We start from the raw sequence: 19,555 nt of genomic DNA, 5'->3' as shown, positions 1-19,555 counted from the left end.
CCCACGTTCCACTGGGACCGCTCTTTGAAAGGGTACTGATGACCTCCCAAGGCCATACCCAGTGGCACCACACTCCAGTCATGCTAGCTTCCCGAACCTGCAGCATGCATCTTGACCTTGATCTTCCAGCCTCGGAACCTTCCCTCAACTGCAACACTCCTCCCCTTTTGCTCCCATCAGTCATCCTCCAGCTTATCATCTAGAAGAGGCCCTTCTTGACCATCCAAAGCAGCTACACAGATACCCTACCTTAATTCCCCAACCACAGGGGGTGTGAGTTCCCTGACATTCTGCTAATTTACTGTTTGCTGGCCTGGGTCCTCCTGGACCAGTTTGACTTCTAATCTTCAAATACCAGAGTCACAGAAACATTTCTGATTAAGGCCAGGTGAGAGAGATTTCCTGCCACCTTGGACTGAAGGACTGAGGACGTCCTGAGAGATGGGCAGCTCTGTGGCAGCGAGATCCTCAGCACTCTCCCCTTCCACTTCCAGGCTCACATGGGAGCCATCCCACAAGGCAGGTGACATGAAACCCTATAAATCACAAAGTCAAGGCCTGCAGGGATGTGGAAGAATCATTCTGGCAAATGGCTTGTAGATTATTTTTTAATTTCTGTTGTCCAATTAAAGAAACAACAGAATGATGGGCATCCTGGTGGTCGAAGTCCTATTTGGTGCTCCCTCCCCTTGATTACTCCCCGCTACAAACAGACACAGGAAGGTGGCTATGTTTGTTGTTTTCTTTTTTTAATGAAACTAGAGCGCTGCTTACAAAAACCTGCCTGAGCCCTCGGCCCAGCCCCTTCACAGTTCCCTTGGCTCAGCCTCTCCCCAACTCACAGGAACTGGAACACGGTGGGTGTGGAACAGCCATCAACTCCATCAACTCCTCGAGGAGAGAGGCCCTGGGGCCGACCCTGAGCCCTCAGTGGGTGACGGATGAGGGTGGTCCATGCCACTGCGGCTCTCAGGCCACCACCGGGACCAGAGTGAAATGATGCGAGTGTTCCACCCCATACACCCCCCACCCCCCCCAGTAGTCTCTTCTCCCCTGCCCCCCACCCCCACCCCTAATGCTATCCCCACTACTGAGACGAGGCCCCACTCCGGTCCAGAGAGCTGCCGCCTACAGGCTGTAGAATTTGAGGCTCCGGTCCATTCCTGTGGAAGCAATGAACTTGGCGTGGTGCCCGAAGGCCACCCCCGTGGTCAGGCCACTGTGCTCTGTGGAGAGACAAGACAACAGTGAGGAGGTTTTTCCTCTTTGGGGTCTCAGCATCAACCCCTGATGACACGCTCTCCACCCATCCCTGTGACCTGTATGTAAACCCCCGAAGCTAGAGCTCTAGGGTGACCCACACGGCACTGAGCTCCAGAGCCTCCCTGGGGCTGGCCCGTGGCAGGCACTGTGTGTGGCTAGGCTGAGTGAACACAGGAACACCAGTCCCCCACCACATAAGCTTTCGGGGGCAGCTACAAATCGGCTCTGCCTGGCTCAGTTCCAAGTCTGAGAACTGACAGGAAGCTGGACTTGTTGGTACTTAGTTCTAAGTCCCTGTGTGTAACTAGAACAGTCTTATCAGCTTGTTCTGGCTCACATGGAAAGCTGGGCTCCTGGCACAGGGCAGGGCTGGGTCAGGGGCAGAAGACATCAGGCAACCCTCCTCGCTGGGCTCAGGTAGTTCATGGACATCAGGGCAAATTCCCAGGATCACAGCTGGCCCACCAGCTCCCCACTCTAAAGCTGCCCTGTGCTTCCAGCCTGCCACTCCACTGACTCTGCTCCAAATCAAGGCACTGGGGCCCAGGGAAGGTGAAAACCCATGGGCCAAACCATCAGGCCTGGCCACCTCTGGGACACACACTGAGGAGAATCTGGGGTGGGAGAAGGTGCTTGTGCCCCGCCCACCACCTGCTAATGAGAACAAGAACTTCATTAACAAAGATGGGAGCAGCTGCCATTCCTTCAGTTCCTGAGGGTGCAAGAGGCACCCTGTCCCCATGCAGGCCACCTCCAAGGCACCGGCCGGCACAATATGCAAAGCAGTGTCAATACGCCCTTTTAAAGATGAAGGAACTACAGTTCCAAAAGGTAAAGTCATGTATCAGACGCCACACAACTATCAGGAGGCGCCAACTTTGTTGAGGTGGTATTTGCATATAATGTACGCACATTCTCCTGTATACTTTAAGTCATCTCTAAATAACTTATAATTACTAACAGAACACAAATTCTATGCAAATAGTTTTAATTTTTTTGCAAATAGTTTTAAATATAATGTAAATGCTACATGAATAGTTGCCAGTGTGCAGGCAACTCGAGTTCTGCTTTTTGGAACTTTCTGGATTTTTTTCCTCCCACAAATATTTTTGATCCACAGTTGGTTGAGTCTGTGGAGAATCAACTGTACTATTTCTCCAGAGAAGTTAAGTAGCTTGCCCAGTGTCACAAACCTGCAAGTGGCAGCTAGCATTTAAAGTCAGGCAGTCTGACTCCTGAGTTCCTTGTCTTAGCCACTAAATTCTACTGCCTCAGAGAGTGATTAAAAGCGGCCTTGGCAAATGCATGCCTGCCACTAGAAACCCCTAACCTAGTGATATTTCCCCCACTTTCTTCTGGGCCAGAGCACCCAGAGACCTCAGGATCTTAGGGCAAGCCTCTACCTGTAAAGTGAAGAATCTCTGTCCACTGTTTGCAGATGTAGATCTGGACATCGGTGCCGCCAAGGGCCAGATAAGTACCGCTCTGGTCAAAGATCAATGACTTCACCTGCCAGAATCAGGAAAGAAGTCACATGAGAGGAAGCAGAAACTATAGGCAATTCGGGAAATACAGAGGCAGTTTAGAGTTAATTCATTGACAAATGAGGAGGAGGGGTGACAGAGAAAGGGGTATACCTCAAAGTTATTATCCAGTTGCAACGTCTTAAAGTTCTTAAGTTTGCGCAGATCCCAGAGTTTAACAGAGGAGTCATCGGCTGCTGTAGCCAGGTAGTAGCCGTTCTCCGAGAAGGCAATGCTGGTGATGGGGCCCGAGTGGCCGGGGAAGTTGGCCACATTGGTGCGCTCCTGCAGTTGGGGAGCAGGGAGTAAAATGTCACCCACTGGTCACAAGGAAGAAAATGGAGCTCAGACAACTCCCACTCCTGAGATGTCCTCCACCCTCAGGGAGAACAACCAGCAGGAAGAACAGGGGTGGACGCCCAGCCCAGGACCCCCAGAGTACACCTACTGTGTGTCACACACACACAGCCCCTGTCTCCCCACTCTCGGGACACCCCTGGGGGCAAGGTGCCATAAGCACTTCATCACACCACACAGGGGCAAGAGCTCCAACCCTGGGCTGCAGACAGGGACGGCCATGTCCTACCTTCAAGTCCCAGATCTTGATCTGAGAGTCCATGGTTCCTGTCCCGAAAATGAGTCCATCAGGGTGGAACTGCGCACAGGTGAGAGCTGTAGGGGGGAGACAGACGGGCGGTCAGAGCCTGCCCCCAGGATACTAAGCACAGCAAAGGTAGGCTCCTGCTCACTGGGCCAGCACGTGCCCGGCACTCAGCAAGCACCCGCAGCATGTACTTTTCAGAACAAACGAGCAACAACTAAATAAAACACTAAAGTAAACAATACACAGCGAATGAAGAGCCCAGCACTCAGGAGACAACTTACAGCAGCCAGAGGTCTCATCGGTCACCTTGGTGAGCACACGTCCTGTCTGGATGTCAGAGAAGGCCCAGTACTGGAAAAACAGTGACAGCAGAGCTGGTGAGACCGCGGGTCCCCAGGTTCTGACAGCCCCTCAGGAAGGCAGGGACCCTGCTCGGGCAGACCTTGGCAAGGTCATCCCCTCTCTGTAGAGAGGAATACTCTCTCCGGGGTCTGGGGACCCAGCTGGGTAAGATGTTTCCTCCTCCCAGGATGCCTGAGTTTGGGGACCAGAGGCCTCTTTGGGCCTGGCTGGGATGATACCTGGTCATCAGAGGAGCTCAGGAGATAGTCACCAGTGGCGTGGAGGCTGAGGCCTGTCACAGCGCTCTCGTGGGCACGAACAACCTGTACGCATGAGGCGTTCGGAACCGACCAAATCCTGATAGTAGCATCGGGGGAGGCAGAAAACACCAACTCCTAAAAGGAGAGCAAAGAGGCAGATTATCAGAGACAGAAGAGATGGACCACAATCATCTTGCAAAAGGGGACTGGGGATGGCCACAGCCCTACTGGGCCTGGAACCTTCCATCCACCCAACAATGCTTGAGTGGGCCAAAGGGTAAACGCTATTAGGATGGGAAATTAAACAGCATTTGGCCAAGTGGAGGAGGCCCTGCCATCTAGTGGTAAAAAGGATTAGTGAACCAGAGGGAAACCGTCCATCCCTTAAGGACCAGAGAGATACACACCTAGGGCAATTCAGAAACTGAATGTTTAATTCCATTTTATTTAAACAGCCACATGTAGTTAATGGCTCCTGTCTAGGGCAGCACAAGTCTGAGCAGTAGCAGACCTGGAAGGGGTTGTGAAGGCATGTCCTAAGCATCCCACACTTAAGGATGTCAGGGCCAAGTTAATTCTCAGAAAAACTGGTGACAAGGAGAGAACTCACATAGTGTCACCAACCTATTATTTTGGTTAGTTAGGACATTAAAACCTGTAAGGTAAAACCAACTACCATCTTCCATCAACATAACTGCATAAGAGAAATAACATACTAACACGCTCAGCATTTAGTTTCCACCCCTGGCCTAGAGGACTGTGGGAATCGACCTATCCATCCCCCTCATACTCAAGGGGCAGAATTTTGTTGAATTTTGTGCTCTGCAGTTTCTATTCTAAAATAGCGTAGAGATTCTTCCTTCCCTAACATAAAACTTTTCAATATGCTTTTCAAACTATACATTTCCTTTCTTCCCTGGTTTCAAGGCCACTGTTTCAGGAGTTCTGACACAGAGTAGTGGGCAACCCCATGACCCTAAACCTGGCCCTGAACTGCCAGTGCTGAAGAGTTGGCACTCTCAGGCCCGTGTCACTTCACCAAGGAGGCAACAAGGGCGGGGGACTGGTTCTGGGCCCTTACACCACGGAAACAGGGCGCAGGAATGAGGGCTGAGGGTGTTAGGGGAGCACTTACCTGGGAAGGGTGAAAGACCACGCTGGTGACCTTCTTGGTATGGCCTTTGAGGGTGGCCAAAATCTGCTCAGAACTCTTGTCAAAGACGACGACATTCTTATCCGCCCCACCTGGAGGGGACCAAAATGAGATCCCAAAATGAGTCAGGTCCCCAGGCCCCTCTGCCAAAGGTTCTTTTGTCCCCAAACCCACACGGAGGACAGGAGTGGGCACCCTCCTTGCTGTCCTCCTCCCACCCTTCCCCCACCCTCCTCTCGGCTTGGTGGGCTGGGCCCGCTCTTACCAGTGAGGATCTTGTTGGTGTCGGAGGGGCAGAGGTCCAGGGCCAGGATCCCGGGAATGCTAGCACTGTGCAGGCCCTATGCAGAAGAAGCCACATCAAACCCAGTCACGGCTGAATCAAGGGAGGCCACAAAGCCACTCAACAGACCCGGCCCCGGCCCCAGCCCCAGCCCTGGGGAACAAGAGTGACTTCTGTTCCTTGTCCACTGTGCTTGGCTTTCTGCCCAGATGCAGCAACTCCCTCAGTGACGATGGGGAAAGCCACAGCCGGGCAGGAGGAGAAACCCTGACAACTCAGCGGCCAAGGTGAGAAACAGAGGGGGCCAGAGGCCCTGGACAATGCTCCATGCTGGCCTGCCCCACCCTGGAAGTAGCCCGGAGGACCCTGTCTCCCAAGTCTGCGGGAACGAGCCACTCACCACATGTGATGCCACCTGCCGGTATTTGCTGAGCTCTTCTGGCTTCACCAGCTCCTCAGGCACAGTCTTCCCTCTCTGAGAAAAAGAAAAAGCCCCCAAGAAGTTAGTGGGTGCAGGAATTAATTGGCCATCCCCTCTCCTCCTAAGGGAACCACCAGCTCCTCCAGGTCAGCTCTGGGCCCTGGCCCTGAGAGGACTCACCTTCTTCCGCTCCGTGGTGAGCACGGTGGCCTTGTCTTGAAGCTGGGGGAGAGAGGGGAATAAGCTCAATGTGAGACAAATTTATTTGCCAGAAAAAAGCACAGTGAATGGTGGTCACATCTACACTTTCATAAGCCATCACCAAGAAATCATCAACTGCCAGGCTCTGTGCTAAAGGCTTCCGTGCATTATCTCTTTTCACATTCACTCCAACCTTATAGAGGTGGGTGTTGATGACTATTTCTCAGAGGAGGAAACTGAGCCTCAGAGCAGTGCAGTCACTTGCCCAGGGCCACAGAGGCAATAGCTGGCAGGGCTCCCAGACCATGCCTGTGCCACTAAGGTGGGAGCTGAGATGCTAACAAGCTGCATGGCTTGGAAAAGACACAAACTATCAACTGGTACTAAGAAGGATCCCAAGTCACACAGCAGAGGACATAGAATCAGGGGCCAGCTATGCCTCTTGTGAGCTGTGCTTCTGAGTCTGAATCTACAGATTCTTCATCCATAAAATCAAAGTGATAATTCTTGTACTGTCTCCTTCAGAAAATAGAAAAACATGTAACAAAATGCTATAATATCTGTAAAGAACCCTAATAAAAGCAACAAACTGTACTTAATAATTAAAATCTTTAAAATTCCTACAAGTCCATAGAGTAGGTACTATCATCCTCACTTTAGTAGCAAGGGAAATTAGACATAGGATTAGTTAAGTCAGCCCAAGGTCATAAAGCTGATAACTGGGGACATCAAAACACAAAGCCAGGCAGCATGGTTGAGTGTGTGCTCTGTACGACTCCACTCCATCTCCAAATGGATGGGTTTTTTTACTAATATTCAACTCCAGGCAAATAGTGAAAGGGACAGTCCATCAGCTTTCCCACCAAGCGAGAGCATGACGTACCTTCTGAATAATCTCAGGAGTCATTCCCACCAGTTCGCCCAAATCCATTGGCTCACCTGCACCCTGAAGAGAACAAGGAGAAAGGTGAGAGGAGCATGGAATGCCCTCCTCCTCCCTTGCAAAGGAGGCCGCATGGGCCACCACGCACACTCCACTGCTGGCGGGGCTGAGAGGACACTCACCACAACACTTGGCTGGGAGCTTGGCACAGCCTGGGGCACAATGAGACCGGCCTGAGGTTTCAGGGTCGCCAGAGCTGAGAGAGAAGACAACGTTAGGGATGGGCTATTACAAAACAGGCCTGCTCCACAGTGGGGGATGGTAGGCTGGAGGCTGTACCTTCTCGGGCAGCAGTGACTTCCTTGGTGAGACGGGCAATGACACGGCAGGCGGCATCGTGCTGGTACAGAGCGTGGGAGAGCTCCTGGCGGGTGGTCTGCAGCTGCTGGCGCAGGGTGAAGCTGTGGAGCATGACCGCATCCTAGGAGAGGGAGACGCCACAGTGAGAGGGCGGAGAGGCGTGGGGAGCACCCAGCAGAGGAGTCAGCCCTTGATAAGAGGACACTGCCTCCAACCCTGGGGCCTAGACCGGTATCAGTGACCCAAGGAAGATCTGAGTGACCCTGAACTTGCGAGCAGACGCTCCCAAGCTCCTCACCGTGCCAAACCCTGGGCACACAGACAGGAACGGGAGCCAGCTCTTCCCACCCGTCTTCTCTAATTTACCGGCACATCTCCGGCGTCATGCCGTCACCTCACCAGAAAGGAATAAAAACACTACAGCTGCTGTTTATTGATTGCTCTCATTGTGTCAGGCACTGAGCCAGACAGTCCTCAAGATGCAGTCCTTGACTCATTCAGAGCGCCTACTGTGTACCTGGTTCTCACTGCTGGGGCTCTAACAATGAGTAATACAAGTCCCAGACATCATGAAGCTTATACTCTAATCTTACTCTGATTCTCTCAAAATCCTGAGAAACAGGTACGAATCCATGCAATATGGTTGGGAAAACCAGGACTTGGATACTTGCTAAGGGACATGGCAAGTGGGCAACAGAGCAGAGGGTGGAGCCCAGATCTGCATGACATTAACAACCAGGTCCCTCCTCTGCTCTCACCCTCCCCTCAAAACAGAAAATGAGGTTCCATCCCTCCCATCCCCACCCATGTCCTAGTCCAGTGATCCCCTCTTTTCAAGTGGGAAAGATATCAATTCTCTTCCAGGGACTCACCCACTCGTCCTGCAAGGCTTTCAGAATGGCTGGGATGCTCGTGGCTGAGGGAGGCTTGGGCCGGATTGGGTGAGCAACTGCCAAGAGAGACAAAGTGGGTGTGAAAATCCATGACCTAGGGCATGCTGGCCCTCCCACACTCTTTCCCCTTCAACACTAACAGACCATCGTCTCCGCCCCCGACTCCCATGTGCTGTGCACCCACCACCCTTCCCACCTTCCCAGGCTCTAAGCTAGGACAGCCCTTGACTGAGGCTGGCCAGCAGGCACCTTTGATATCAATGAGCTGCTCCTCAGACAGAGGCTGGTTGTTGATGGGATCTGTGCCATTCTCTGCAATATACTTCTCAATGAGTCGCCTCTCATACACATGATTAGAGACAGGGGACACACAGGGGTGTTCTGGCACTTCATTGGAGACTGTGGAGAAAAGGCAGGTGGTGAGCCTGGGGTGGCGACAGGGACCCTGGGCCAAGGCTATGCTTCACCTTCGGCTGGCCTCCCCAAGACCTTGCCTCCCTACACTCAGCTAACAGGAATCAAGACATGACCCCAAGCCAGTTCTAGATTGTACCCACAATGCTTTCCAGCCACTTAACTAGCTTCTCCATCAGTCTCTGACAGTCAGGTAGTCAACAAATAATTGCTGCAAGACTACTAAATGCTAAGCACCTAGGGAGCTGTCAATAATCCCTGCCCATCTCATTTTTGAACAAAAACACTTAGGCACCCATAATACGGCAGGACAGGGAGATACACACAAAGCCATTCAAGTCTCAGGCTAGGGCCTTGATGGAGTCTCAGACAAATTACAAAGCGATGTGATAAGTGGTACGATAACAAAGTATTTATACGGTGTTTACTAGGTGCCAAGCTCCACTGTAAACACTTTCTATTGATGAAATCATCCTCACCACGCCCCAATGGAAGTGTCCATTTACACCCCTGAGGATCGGGACTGTAGTTGCTCTCTGACCTGGTGCTAGGCAAATGCTCAGTAAACATCTAACAGACCAGTGAATGACGTGGAGTTGAGGGATACTGAAAAGACCTTCTTCAGGACTGAAACAATGAATGTGAAAATACTCCGCACACTGTCATTTCTTTAACGCTTAAGGATTCTTTTTCTAGTCACATTGCCCTTCACTCTTTCTCTCCTTTGTTTTGGGTTTATGGGGAGGTTCTGAGAAGAGTCAAGGGCTTGAGAGTTAGGAAACCGACAGAGAAAAGGATGAGAAACTAACAACCTGATGAACAACCAGAATGCAAAACACCCACTCGCCTCAATAACATATCCAAAGGAAAGACAGGACAAGGCATTTGAAAAAAGCATGGATTCAGGGTCAGAGAACCTGGCTCCGTCACACAGCTCTGCCACCGTCACACAGCTCTGCCACTAACTAGCTGTACTGTTTTACAAAAACCACATTTCTCCTTGAACCTTACATCCTTATCTGTAAAACCGGATCTTTATTTCTGCTTTGGAGAATTCCTGTGGGGGCATAACGACTTTGCAGTCTTGCAAGCGTGCTGTAAACCAACAGAGGCTTTTCCAAATGTGCAACTGTTTTCATCAGCCCTACAGGGTGAGGCTGGTTTGGCTCCCAGGCCTGGCACCACCTCCAACAACTCACTGTGCGACCTTCGCAAAATGCAGAAGCTCTGCCTACGGGGCAAGCGGGGCCTCAGACAACACATCCAGTGCCAAGGCCTTTATTTTTGCAGTTGGGGAAACTGAGGACCGCATCCCGGCGCCAGATCACAAAGTCAACTGGAGGCGGATCCTGCACAAGCTCTCTGGCTTCCTGATTCCTACAGGAGAGCTCTTTCCCCTGCACCACCAGCTCCCCGCTATCCAAGCCTCAGATCCACTGCGCAAACGAGGTGGGTTGCCTCTGTGCAGCCTGCGACAATGCGCTGGAGACGTTATGTAAACTATGAAGCGCTGCGCAAATTGACCTCACGCTGGAGGAGGAAGACCCCCCACCCCCCACCCCGCCCCGGGCTGACAGGCCGCCGCCCTGCCTCCCCAGAGCCCCGTTTTTCAGGTCCGGCCCCGACCCCAGCGCCGCAGAGGCGCGCAGATCCTCACGCTCGGCTCTCCGGCCTCCAGCGCCCCGCGAGCGGCCGCAGCCGATACTCACTAGAGCAGATCAGAGACATGGCGCCCTCGCTGCACTCCGAGGCTCCTCACACTGGGCTCCGGGATCAGCTTCTGGGCCCCCGCGGGACACTTCCAGTTTCCTCGCTGCTTCCAGACGCTCCGCTGCGAGCGGGGAGCTGCCCCGCGGAGCGATGCTCGCGAAGGGCTTCACGTGGGAGTGTGGCCAGTCGCGCGCCTCAGCCTCCAGAATTTAACGGAAACTGTCCTTTCCCATAATGCAATCAGGCAGGAAAGGGCGCGCCAGGAAATACTCGGCTATTTCCGGGCCCTCTCGGCTAGTTTCGTAAAGCTCCAATGGATGGGAGAGGAGATTGGAAACTACATTTCCCTTAACGCACTGGGACCTTAAAGCCAATCAATTTAGCTACACTCTTTTGAGCCAGGGGCGGTGCATTGACCGTCTTGCAAATATTGGAGTATTTAAAAAAAAAATTTTTTTTTTAATGCTATTAGTCTTTTATTTCGTGAGCATGGTATACTTTTATTTACTTTCGTCTTCTGTAATATTTTTTCAGTATAGTTTATATTATTGTCCATAATGGTTTTGTGTATTTTTATAAGTCTATTTTTGAGTACTCCATAATTTTTTATTCTATTTTCAAATTTTTAATTTATTTTTAATTGGAGGATAATTGATTTACAATGTTATGTTGGTTTCTGTAACAATTTCTTAAGGAACTTTTAAAAATGCATTTTTCTGGGGTCTAATTTAAAGAGTCTGCATTTTCAGTTCATGCCCCATGTGTTTTCTGGCAAGTGTTTCTCAGAGGACTAGCTTTGGAAGACCCAGTGAAGAAGACGAAGATACAGATGGGTAGAGAAGCTAACACTGGCTAAGAAACTCTTCTGGTCTTGTCCCTACTACCAATTTGCTGTGTGATTTTGGGCAAGTTATCTGCTTCTTGGACACACCGACCTTTTAAGTTCTCAAACTTATCCACTCTGACTGGTTCCAGATCCTTCACCTGGAACACTTTCCTCAACTCCTGCCCTTCTTCTCCACCCCCCATCACCTCCAAAGTAAACCCAATCTCACCCTAAATAGCACTTCCTCTGGAGTCTCTTCTTGACCCCTGACTGAATTTTAGTCCCCACGGCACCCTGTAATTTTCCTCTGAGTCACTCTGGATAACTATAATAATTTATTTCAAAGAATTTATTATTTATTTTTGGTTGTGCTGGGTCTTCATTGATGTGAGAGGGCTTACTCTAGTTGCAGTAAGCAGCGGTTACTCTTTGTTATGGTGTGTGGGCTCTCATTACAGTGGCTTCTCTAGTTGTAGGGCACAGACTTAGTTGCCTCTTGGCAGGTGGGATTTTCAGGAACCCTGGATTGAGCCTGTGTGCCCTGCATTGGCAGATGGATTCTTAACCACTGGACCACCAGGGAAGTCCCACTATAATCATTTAATTATGTACAAGTATCTGTTTGCTGTCTGGGTTCTCTGCTAGGTTGTAAAGTCTATAATGGCAGGAACCATGATTGTGCTGGTCACTGCTGTTTCTCAGAGTCTAGCACAGTGCCTGATACATAGCAGGAATGTCGTAACTATTGTTGGTTGAATGACAGGCTGCCTGACAAGCCAGGCATCTAAGGTATTTGTGTGTGGTAGGAAATAAAATCGATCTGTTTAGAGGGGAACTTGAACCAGAGGTGGTTAGACTTGATTGGATCAACAGATGAACAGCAGATAAGCTATAGCATCATAACCACATTTCTAGCAGATTCCTCTGGAAGACATTTACTGGATGGGTTACAAAGGGAGGCAGCAAGACCCAGTCATTCACTTTTTGGACAAATCGTTATGCTAAATGACTTTAGTTATGACCGACTCTGTGTGACCTTATGGACTGACTATAACCTGGCTCCTCTGTCCATCAGGACTCTCCAGGCAAGAATACTGGAGTGGGTTGCCATGCCCTCCTCCAGGGGGGTCTTCCCAACCCAGGTATCGAATCTGCATCTTTTACCTCTCCTGTATTGTCAGGCAGGTTCTTTACCACTAGCGCCACCTGGGAAGTCCAATCTTTATTGAGTACCCACTATGTGCTAGTCAGACATTATACTTGACATTGGGGATAGCACTTTGAGCAAAACCAGAGGTGTCCCTATGAAAGTGAAAGTGAAAGTCACTCAGTCATGTTCGACTCTATGTGACCCAATGGACTGTACCATCCATGGAATTCACCAGGCCAGAATTCTGGAATGGGTAGCCTTCTCCAGGGGATCTTCCCAACCCAGGGATCGAATTCAGGTCTCCCTCATTGCAGGCGGATTCTTTATCAACTGAGCCACCAGGGAAGCCCATGTCCCTATGGTAGGGAGCTTACAGCTGTGACAGAAGAATGCAGGAAACAGGGAGTTGTTTCCAGGCTTTTGAGTTTCAAAAGCCAGTCCCTCATAGCATAGAAAGGATTCAGGGCAACTGATTTTGGAGTAACTATTAGAAGTGAGAATTTGATCTCAGTTTCCTCCTCACTCCCTCCAGTCTCAATCTCTGCACAAAGGAGATAAAAATTACCTAAGGTTGGGAAGCAAAGAGGTGGGGGGAATGGCTATAACTGTCAGTGGGTTCTCGAGACTGGAACTCTATGCCCTGCTCCCCTGGGCCAAGACTGCTGCTGCTGCTTGAGAAGCAAGGGTACACATAGGTCAATAACCCAGAAGCTCCATCTCCCAGGTAGATTAAGTTACAACCTTGTGGACAACTGACAGAGGATTAAGCAGGACAGTGCACCTCAAGCAACTAAGGATTAGGTGGATTCTCCCCCTTCACCCTGTTAATTTTCCAGAAGGTTTATACAGACTGTAAAACAACGGTGGGAAGAGCCTTGAACTGTCTGAGTGTCCCTCCACTCAGATGGAAAAGAGAGTTGAAAAGAAGCTAACTTGGGACTTTCCTGGTGGTTCAGTGGCTAGGACTCTGTGCTCCCGATGCAGGGGGTCCAGATTTGACTCCTGGTTAGGAAACTAGATTCCATATGTTGCAATTAAAGATCCTGCATGCCACAATGAAGACAGAAGATCCCACGTGCTACAATTAAGACCCAATGCAACCAAATAAATTAAATAAATATTTTTTTAAAGAAAGAAGAAGAAAGGAGGGCTTCTCTGGTGTTTCATTGGTAAAGAATCTGCCTGCCAGTGCAGGAAATATGGATTTGATCCCTGGTCCGGGAAGATCCCACATGCCATGGAGCAACTAAGCCAATGTGCCACAATTATTGAGCCTGTGCTTTAGAACCTGGGAACCACAACTACATGCCCACATGCCCAACTGAGCCCAAGTGCCCTAGAGTCCGTGCCCCTCAACAAGAGAAGCCACTGCATTGAGAAGCCCATGCATTGCAATGAAGAGTAGCCCTCCCCGCCTCCACTCACCGCAACTAGAGAAAAGCCTGTGCAGCGATGAAGACCCAGCACAGCCAAAAACAGATACACAAGTAAATGAAATTTTATAAAAGAAATTAATTTTTCATAAGGGGAAAAACAGTTATATTTCCTGCACAGGAAAGTCCATGACATGGGACTGGTAGTCCTACAAATCAGAAATGATCTCACAAGCAAATGTGAAGTTGCAGCCGTTAGGAAGGCTGGGAGGTGTGACTGAGGATGCTACCAGAATTTGTTCTGAAAGAAAGAGACCCTTCGTCAAAGCAGAGGGCCCAGAGGAAAATGAATGTGTCTGAAGGAAAGAAGCAATTTGACAAGGGGACAGACTGGTTGCTACTCATGTGTAGTCTGTGTACAACAAGGAATGTCACTTACTATCTAGTCCTACAAGGAAGGATTAAGTCATTAGCCACTATAGTCACTGCCCTAAGTACTCCTTGAAAGGAATTCAGGACAAAGAACAGGATGAGGCAGACTGTGCTTTGGAAAAGTGCACAAAACGGGCCCTTAAGTTGTCAGCTATAAAAAGAAAATTTTTTATGAACCTCAATTCTTCTGTCCTCCTATACATAGAAAAGCACTAAAATCACAGATGGAGATACCTGTTCCTCACAATTAGTAGTAACCTACTGAGATGTAAATGAGATTGTACACACTCTTTGGCCAAAATCACACGTACACTGGCCTCTCTCCCTCCTTCTCAGCAGCAGTTCCTCAGCGCCATCAGAGGCTGTCTCTCAGGCTATAGTCCTCAGTAAGATAAGGCATAGAACTCAACTCACAGCTCCTATGTCGTGCATCTTTTTTCAGTTGACAGTTGGTGACCATACAGAGAGGGACCCAGAGCAGACTCCTCTCATTTGCCTGAACTCTAGGGTGATCCAGAGCCCTGGTACCGCCAAGGGCTCCTTGTGTCCACCCACCTCCTTGGTGTGACCCAATGAAATTAGATGAGTCTCTCTTAAACTCCAGAGCTTCCATCTGGGTTGACAATCCTGAATTTTATTCACAGGTTGTTAAATTCCTTGGTATGAAAAGTGGGTTATCCTTGAACTTAGGTTCAAGAAGAGATACCTGTATTTCCTGTATTGAGAGACACTGGGGAAATTTTTCTCAGTTGAAGCACGCTGAGGAGGACTTTCCTGGTGGTACAGTGGATAAGAATCTGCCTGCTAATGCAGGGGACATGGGTTCAGTCCCTGGTCCGGGAAGATTCCACATGCTTCAGAGCAACAAAGCCCATGGGCCACAACTACTGAGTCCATGGGCTGCAGCTACTGAAGCCCATATGCCTAGAGCCCATGCTCTGCAAGAGAAGCCACCACAATGGGAAGCCTGTGCACCACAATGAAGAATAGGCCCCACTTGCTGCAACTGGAGGAAGCCTGTGAGCAGCAACAAAGACCCAGTGCAACCAAAAATAATAAATAAATAAATACAATTATATTTAAAAAAGAAAGACATTGTGGAGGTTTGGACTGGGTGATTAGGTTGAAAGCTGACAGCTTCATAAACTCTAACAGAAAGTGAAAGCGGTAGTTGCTCAGTCATGCCTGACTCTTTTACAACCCATGAACTGTAGCCTGCCAGGCTCTTCTGTCCATAGAATTCTCCAGGCAAGAATACTGAAGTGGGTTGCCATTCCTTTCTACAGGGGATCTTCCCAACCCAGGGATCGAACCGGGGTCTCCTGCATTGCAGGCAGATTCTTTACCATTTGAGCCACTAGGAAAGACCAAACTTTAACAGGGTTAGTCTGAATTAAAGTGAAGCTACCACGAGAGCTTTCAGCTCCAGAGATAAGGGACACAGTTCCTCCTGGTTGGTTGCAGCCTTCTCAGGCAATGGAGACATTTATGGCAGTGGCGAAGGAAGGAAACCCACTCATTAACATAGAAAAGTTGCTCATCGAAAGGAACACATAAGGATTGGCCATCCAGTGCTCTGAGAAACTGGGGGTGGGGGTGGGGTTTAGATTGCTGGAGGGAGAAAGCAAGGCAAGTAAAAGAGCTGAAATGACTCCAGGGTGACACCTAGAGGAATTAAGCTCATAAACAGAACATGTGTCCACCAGACAGTTTTCGGTAGTAATTTTATCCTGGCCAATCAACTTTAAAATAGGGAATAGAGTTTCCCAAAAAGAAGAAAAGAGGAGCCAACAAATACTTCCGTAAGTCTTTACTTAATTGGGAACTAAAGGAAACCCCACCCTGAAATGGGCAAGATGGGGTTGTTTGACATTCCAAAACTGGTTTTTGCATAGTTAAAGAAACTGGTTTGATAAACCATCTTTTCAAAACTCTGAACCCAGGGGAACAAAAGTCCTTCTAGGAGGAGCTTGCATTTCTCTCTTTGTGCTTTGAGATATAAAATGTTCTACCAGGACTCTGAGGAACTCTTATTTACACCACTTGCAATTTCTGAGACTAAGGGGGAAAAAACAGAAAAGAGACCTTTTTAAATTCAAGCAAGTAAATTTAACTTATTCTGTTAACTTACTTATAAACAAATGAGTTTTATATTGTCATAACTGATTAATGACTAAGTTTTTAGTTTTTATTTTATTTTTTAATAACTAAGATTTTCAGTGAAGCTATGGGATCTATGGCTATGTATGTCTATATGTCTGTGTATATGTTATAGATATAATATATTTCTACCTCTGGGTAGTATGGCCAAAATTAATTTGTAAAGGATCTCTATATAATTGGTTTAAATGAAATTAAGCACTTATACAAATTCTCAGAAATATAAAAGAAACTAACCCAAATGGATTTCAGGTTCACTCGAATCCGGGAAATATTCAGTATTACATTAATATCTGGTGTTAAACAAATTTAAGCCTTTTGATCTAATTAATATTGAGATGGTATAATCAGCATTATGTATAATCCTTTTATTGTATGTAGGGTTGCTAAAAGTCAAATAAGATCTGATTTTTACAAAACTTGTCAGCAAGAAAAATAACTTGCTATAGTAAGATTTTTACGAGTAAATTAAGTGTAAATGAGATAAGAGTTTTTAGGTAAACTCTTTAGGAATAATTATGTTTTACAGCCTGTTTACTTAAAAATAGTTTATGCAGATTTTTGGTAACTTGAAACTTTGGAGTTTTGCTAAGTTAAGTTAAATGATAGACGTTTATTGACTATCTAGGTCATTTACAAATAAAATAATATACTGAAACATTAATACAAAGATTCTTTTACAGAGAAACTAGTGATATTTAGGACTATTAGTTAATATGAGACATTTTCCATAAGAAAGTACATGATTTTAGAAATTATAGCTAATAAATTTTTCATTCTACAGACTGCTAATTAAAAGACAGTTCATAATTGCTTACTTCTTAACTTTTACTAGAAATTAAGGTTTTAAAGGTTTAAGATTATAATTAAAATACATAATTCAAACTTTCAAAAATTAATAAGGAAAATATATATTTGTATGCAAAGGAAAAATAGAAGTATAAAGAATGGAAGTGAATTTTGTTAAGGGAAAAGGAAATAATTTTGTTCTAAAAAAGGTTAAAGACAGAGAGAGAAAAGGGACAATATAGGACAAAATCTGAAGGTAAAAAAAGAAAGTTATAGAAGGTTATGGAAAAGAAATTCTAGGAAAAGAGTTTTGCATGTGAGTAGAACTGGCTAAGGTTAGAATTAACTTAATTGATTGAGTTTTACTATAAAAAATAAGCTGGTACAAACTTAGAATTTGGTTTTCTCTCTGTTAAGAGCAAAAAAGTTTTCTTGGCATATTGATACTGCTTTTGATGGCAGATTGTAAAGTTTCTTACCTTTTAAACAACCTGTTGTAAATTTTTGTATTTGCCTCTGAAATATTCTATTGTCACATGATTGAGGGCAGGAGGAGAAGAGAGCCACAGAGGATGAGATGGTTGGATGGTGTCACTACATGAGTTTGAGCAAGCTCCAGGAGATAGTGAAGGACCAGGAAGGCTGGCATGCTTTAGTTCATGGGGTCGCAAAGAGTTGAACATGACTTCATGACTGAACAACAACAACAACTGTCACTCGGTTAAATAAATATTGTTTCATAATGACCTATGATCCTATTTGACCAAGTGTTTTAAATTTTTTTTAATTATTTATTTATTTACTTATTTATTTTTGGCTGCACTGAGTCTTCACTATTCCGTGTGGACTTTGTCTAGTTGTGGTGAGTGGCGGCCACTCTCCAGCTGCGCTGCACGGGCCTCTCGTTGTGGCAGCTTCTCTTATTGTGGAGCATGGGCTCTAGGTGCGTGGGTTTCAGTAATTGCGTCACATGGACTTAGTTGCTGCTCAGCATGTGCAATCTTCCCAGACGAGGGATTGAACCCATGTCCCCCAAATTGACAGGTGGATTCCTAACCACTGAACCACCAGGCAAGGCCCTAAAACTTTTTGTTATCTTTGACAAACTTGCTCAAACCAATTTTAAAATGAAGCTCTCTTGACCTCTAGCTAACTTGGGGATACTTCAGAGGATACGAAAACATCTCAAAGAAAGATATTAAGTTAATTATGCTTATTTGGTATATTAAATTACAGGGGAAGCACTGTCAACTTTCTTAGGTTATAGTGTGTGTTGTGTTAGTTGCTCAGTCATGTCTGACTCTTTGGGACCCCATGGACTGTAGCCCACCAGGCTCCTCTGTCCACGGAATTCTCCAGGCAAGAATACTGGAGGGCACTGCCACTTCCTTCTCCACTATGGGTAACTGTTATTAACATAAATGGTCTGGAAATTATATGAAATGTCTAAAATTTGACTGTGTCCTGATAAAATGTTATCAGTCATAATTCTAATTATTATTTTAATATCTTATGTCACAAAAATAACTAAATTTCTTTGACAACTACATTGTAGTCAGGTCTTTAGCCTTGCCCTTTAAAGTCTTTTGTCATTTATTGACAATTTTTATTTTGCTCTGGTGCTTTGTAAAAATGCGTCATCTTCGAGAAGACTCATAGAAAGGGCTTTCTGATAAGTACAGGTTTCTGAAAATGTTTAGATTATATTGCTGAACTGGGTAAAAAAAGAATTCTAATGGAAAACCTGATGGCTTCATAAACCTATGAAATATCAGGATTAACAAGTATGGCTTTTTGTCTGAAATATTATTGACTTTTAATCTTTGCTTTCCAGATATAAAGAAACCTTTCCCCTTAAGCTAACTGTGATTTACAGCAATCTGATAAATTATATCTTTGTAAGCAGAACTGAAACAATTATCTTTTCCCTCTATTTCATCCCTCCAGAATTTGGAAACTCTTAGTGAGTATTCTTATTTTCATGGCAATACTGTTATTTGCATAAGTTCAGTAAGAACTTATTCTCCTTAACAACAGCACACAATTGGAAACATTGGTTATACTATCAAGGCTTTGATTGGAATGTCATAATTGAGAGACATGTGCATAGACTCAGATATGACAAGACAGCATTAAGGAACTAAGACTGACTTTATGGAGCCATTAACTCCTTGAAAAAAAATAGTCTGGGACCATTCAACCTAATCAGATGAATAATTCAAGCCATTTCCTGGCAGGTTCAAGAACCTCAAGACATTTTGGACCCTCAAGATGAGAGTGATTCACCCAAGTTTATAGGTATCTCAAATAGAATCTGATGGCAAGTCCTTAGCATGACTTTCCTGGCCTTGAGAAACCTTTTAAAGTTCAAATCTGAGAATCCTTATGAAAAGTTCCAACAAAGCCAATTTAAAAGAGCTTTTGTCATTGTTCAGGAGCTAAGTCAAGTTTGACTCTTTGTGACCCCATGGACTGAGGCACACCAGGCTCCCCTGTTCTTCACTATCTCCTCGAG

General features: G+C 46.8%; 1 protein-coding gene across 1 annotated transcript; it reads right to left on the bottom strand.

The window, feature by feature from the left end:
* Positions 1–732: 732 nt before the first annotated feature.
* On the bottom strand, positions 733–10,549 carry PRPF19 (pre-mRNA processing factor 19). The gene is made up of 16 exons (XM_061166464.1): positions 10,310–10,549; positions 8,436–8,585; positions 8,166–8,242; positions 7,273–7,414; positions 7,116–7,189; positions 6,934–6,996; positions 6,030–6,071; positions 5,829–5,903; positions 5,411–5,486; positions 5,128–5,237; positions 3,972–4,127; positions 3,672–3,741; positions 3,373–3,458; positions 2,901–3,071; positions 2,667–2,772; positions 733–1,226 (listed from the first exon to the last, which is right to left on the bottom strand). The coding sequence occupies exons 1-16, from the start codon at positions 10,326–10,328 to the stop codon at positions 1,129–1,131; spliced, it is 1,515 nt and encodes a 504-aa protein (XP_061022447.1). The 5' UTR covers positions 10,329–10,549; the 3' UTR covers positions 733–1,128.
* Positions 10,550–19,555: the final 9,006 nt, after the last annotated feature.

This window comes from Dama dama, chromosome 2 (assembly GCF_033118175.1).
Source record: "Dama dama isolate Ldn47 chromosome 2, ASM3311817v1, whole genome shotgun sequence".
Classification (NCBI taxonomy): Eukaryota; Metazoa; Chordata; class Mammalia; order Artiodactyla; family Cervidae; genus Dama; species Dama dama.
Note: the sequence above shows the minus strand (reverse complement) of the source record. Positions and strands in the feature narration are given on the sequence as shown.

Coding starts and splice junctions, on each gene's coding strand:
- PRPF19 (XM_061166464.1), bottom strand. Junction 6,997..7,115: donor GCTCCCAGCCAAGTGTTGTG/GTGAGTGTCCTC, acceptor TGTTCTCTTCAG/GGTGCAGGTGAGCCAATGGA. Junction 2,773..2,900: donor AACTGGATAATAACTTTGAG/GTATACCCCTTT, acceptor TGATTCTGGCAG/GTGAAGTCATTGATCTTTGA.